This window comes from Penaeus chinensis, chromosome 14 (assembly GCF_019202785.1).
Source record: "Penaeus chinensis breed Huanghai No. 1 chromosome 14, ASM1920278v2, whole genome shotgun sequence".
In the NCBI taxonomy this organism is placed as follows: Eukaryota; Metazoa; Arthropoda; class Malacostraca; order Decapoda; family Penaeidae; genus Penaeus; species Penaeus chinensis.
This window is the reverse complement of record NC_061832.1, coordinates 7305377-7309226: the sequence shown is the minus strand read 5'-3', so window position 1 is coordinate 7309226 and position 3850 is coordinate 7305377. Positions and strand designations below refer to the sequence as shown.

The 3850-nt window shown below is 45.9% G+C and overlaps 1 protein-coding gene across 1 annotated transcript in view; it reads right to left on the bottom strand.

Annotated features, from left to right (window-relative positions):
• Positions 1-329: 329 nt before the first annotated feature.
• The window catches only part of LOC125032124 (zinc finger protein 358-like), a 3541-nt gene continuing 20 nt past the window's right edge, over positions 330-3850 (bottom strand). Inside the window, exons 1-4 of the mRNA XM_047623151.1 lie at positions 3624-3850; positions 2552-2894; positions 2119-2293; positions 330-1937 (exon numbers count right to left, since the gene is read on the bottom strand). The exon at positions 3624-3850 is cut by the window's right edge and continues 20 nt beyond it. Coding sequence (XP_047479107.1) covers positions 621-1937; positions 2119-2293; positions 2552-2886 — 1827 coding nt within the window. The 5' untranslated portion in view covers positions 2887-2894; positions 3624-3850 and the 3' untranslated portion in view covers positions 330-620. The remainder of the gene's footprint in view (positions 1938-2118; positions 2294-2551; positions 2895-3623) is intronic.

Genomic DNA, 3850 nt, shown 5'->3' with positions numbered 1-3850 from the left:
AAGGGATTTACTACATACTAGCAGATTATGTACATGAGCACGTGCATTTTAAATGTTTATCCCTGTATATGAATGGAGACTTGTTATTTACTTTAGTCATAACTCTGACAGACAGTCCTACATTTTTGCTTTTGACTGGGTAGGTTTCATCTTTGAATGGCCTCAGGCCGTGGAATTTTGTCTAGGGACTAATACTTAAAATATGAGACAGTATCATCATCCCTTATGGCATATTTCTCATGAAATTAGGTAAGTATAAGTCTAGACAGGCCATTTGACTTTTGTTTTAACACGGAAAATAGTTTCTTTGTGGAAAGAGAAACATTACATCCATTCATTTCATTTATTAAACAGTACATTCAAAATATATGTATATTCATCTTTACATTTTTCAACATAATTAATTTGAACTATTCATTGTGCATTAAATATAAACAGACTATACAAATGGAATGCTTCAACATAAAAAAGTGGACAGCGATCCACCGACGACTAGAGTGATAGCTTAACACTATAAGGTAACATAAAAATACTGAGCAAGATGAGAATAGGAAGTGAGCACGAGACCAGCTGCTAAGAATCAAGCGGACGGTAAGGGCGGCGCTCCTTGGACGCCCTTGTTAGCAATAGTGAAGGAACTCGGCCACGATCTCCTCGATGGGCTTCCCTCGCCACCCGAATTTGGCCCACATGGTCTGGTCGGGGACGCTGCACTCCAGCAGGAGCCGCAAGTTCACCTTGATGCGGTCCATGGCGTACAGGGAGGGCTCCTTGCACGGCTGGGACCCCATGAGAGTTATGGTCTTCATGAGGACTTCGTCGACGGGTATGTGAGGGTGCCCTAGCCGCTCTAACCTTTCCTTGCCTACAAGGGCCTCCAGGACGCGCTCTACGGTTTCAAAGAAGGCAGCTTCCCGCCTGCGGCGTGTCTCCTCTCGCATGTAATGTTCCTCGAGCTGCTGCTGCTGCCGACGAAGAGCTTCCTGCTCAGCCATTCTTTGTTCCAGATACATACTCTTGTTTCCTTGCAGTGCAAGCAGGAGATCGTAGGGGCATGAAACTCTCTCTCCTGTTTCTGTGGTGAAGACTGCCATACGCTGATTGTCGTAGCGCGAGGGCTCCGGCTTAGGTACGACGAGGGAAGGGTAGAGACGCCGCAGGAACATGTTGTAATCCTCGGGAGTTCGTGGCGCCATGGGTGGGGCATCAATGATGTGAGGAGGTTGTGGCAGCTGGGTATTTAGAGGAGGTCCAGAAGTGACTGGAGATCTAGGTGGGGAGAGAGTGTCGCTGACGGGACTAGCTCCTCGACCGCTGTCATCGCTGACGTACCCAGGAGATCGAGAGCCGAAGTTGTCGTATCCTGGACAGGTGTAAACTTCTGGTCCGCTGGCAGCTGGCCCTTCCGAGGATCTTCGAAACTCACGAAACGGCAGCTGTTGCTCCGCAGACTCACTATCCCAAGATACTGAAGCTGGAGAGGAGGAGTTGGTGGGGGAGGAGTTGGTGGGGGAGGAATGGGAGCTGGAATCTGTAGCAGCCACTGGTGGAGAGGATGCCTGCCACTGCTGCCGAGGCTCGGCCTGCTTGGCGGGCTGCTGCTTACGGCTTGAGCAGGGCTCTTGGCTGTGGTCGCGGATGTGGCGGTCCAGAGACTTACGCGATGAGAAGAATTCTTCGCACAGAGTACATTTGTAAAGCTTTTCACCGAGATGAGACATCTTGTGCATCTTGAGTACATGGTTGTAGCCGAAGGTTTTTCCGCATACGTCGCATTCATAGGGCTTTTCTCCTGTATGGGTACGGATGTGGACCTTCAACTGCTTGGAGCAGGTGAAACCTTTCTGACAGTATTCACAGGTGTATGGTTTCTCTCCAGTGTGAGCTCTCATGTGGATCACGAGCTGACCTGACTGCACGAATGTCTTCCCGCAAACCTGGAATGAAGAAAAACAATACATTAAACATATGATACACACGTCAGTACACGAAAATCACACAACAGTAAAAGAAAATCAAACAAGTTTCCCACTACTGCCAACACAGCTTACTATAACCAGCACTATATACATTATTGGACACGGAAACATCCAGAGAATTCTCGCTTCATCCACTCACCTCACACTTGTGTGGCCTTTCCCCTGTATGGGTCCTCATGTGGCGGTGGAGTTTGCCAGAGTGCTCGAAGGCGCGATCACAGATGTTACATTTGTAAGGACGCTCCTTGGTGTGGATACGGCGGTGCACGTTCAGGTTTTCTTTGACACTAAACGTCTTGTCGCAGAATTCGCACCTGTTGAGTAAGAATGTGTTGGTTCAGTCAGCTTCTCGGACTATAAATACAGTTTACACCAAAATAAAATTCTCTCCTCTTTGCTGTTTGTTTAATCACTCCTTTGCTCTATCGATAAAATTTGGACCAAAGTGGCTATTCTGAAACGACTTCCTCTCAACTGTATGTATGCACGTGATAGTAGTATAGTACTAAAGTCACTATAGCAAATGCTACAGTATATATCATAGACACTATAGCTATAGGGGCGCTACTCACTTGAAGGGTTTTTCTCCCGTGTGGACTCGATGGTGACGCTGTAGGCGGGCTGGAATTGCGAAGCCCTTGCCGCAGATTTTACATTCGTACGGCGGCTCCGACCCGACCATTAGCTGATCAATGTTCTGCTCCTCTTCTACCGGGGCAGGTGCCTGAGCCTGCATGACTGGCGGGTACTGCGGCTGTGACTGGTGAAGGGGTTGTGGGTGAGACTGTGGGTGGGGTTGAGGGTGCAGCGGCGGCATGTGTTGGTAGCCGTGTTCTACATCCATGGGCGCAGGAGGAGGGCCCGCTGTGTAGGGCGCTACAGCCATCCCCTGGGGCATCATCGCCATCGCTCTCTCTGTTGGGAAAAAAAACGATGGAGTTTAGATCCACGTGCAATGTAATTCGAGTCTGTTTGTGACTGCAGAAATAAGACATTCGTCCCTATACATGGGTCCTGTCGTGAAAATAAAATTTAATAATGGCTCGATGCATTATGAGGAGCCTTGTTATAATACATTTATCTTCCTATTCTTAGCATTTCTGGATTCATCGCAAAGGAGAATCCCATGAATTGCCATATGTCGAGGGGAGATTTTATGAATTAAATCGAAAAAGATAAAACACAAACACAGCGGATCCACCAGTTGAATGTAGTTTCTCACATGAAAGGGTTCCATCTCTACTTTAATTGAATGTGGGTAAACAAGCTCATCTGCTTGGCCAGTTAGAATAAACAAAAAGAAACTATGAATAAACAAGAAATATTTACATTTACACGGAGAGAAGAGTACGTATATTATACGTGAATAATTAGTGAACACATATATTAATACCTTCAAGTATACAGGTAAACACTGAAATGACTAACTTAATAAGGAAAGACTGACCACCTTTACAATGACACCCTAAAGATGAATTTTCCCTACACACTTAAATGAAGCATTCGAAAATGTTTCCATGAAAATCTGGGTATCTATCGCACATTGTAAATGGTTTCTTGTTCCAGAATCGGGTATTACGTTGCTAAAATGATGAATTAAAGTCACTTCTCAACAACACATGAACAAAATATCACAATACTAACCAGTACAGTCTTCCTAATACACGAATGTATATAGGACTTGATAATAGCACAAGTAGATCCAATGCACTAGTATTCGCTGGGTAACAATTGCACTATGCTGAGAACCGAGAATCTCTATAGTAAGTTCTACGCTGGTAAGCTCACTGCTTCGACATCGGAACACAACTATGTGTTCCCCCAGTATCGGGTTCACATATATGCTATGCGTTCACACAAGCGCAGTAGGT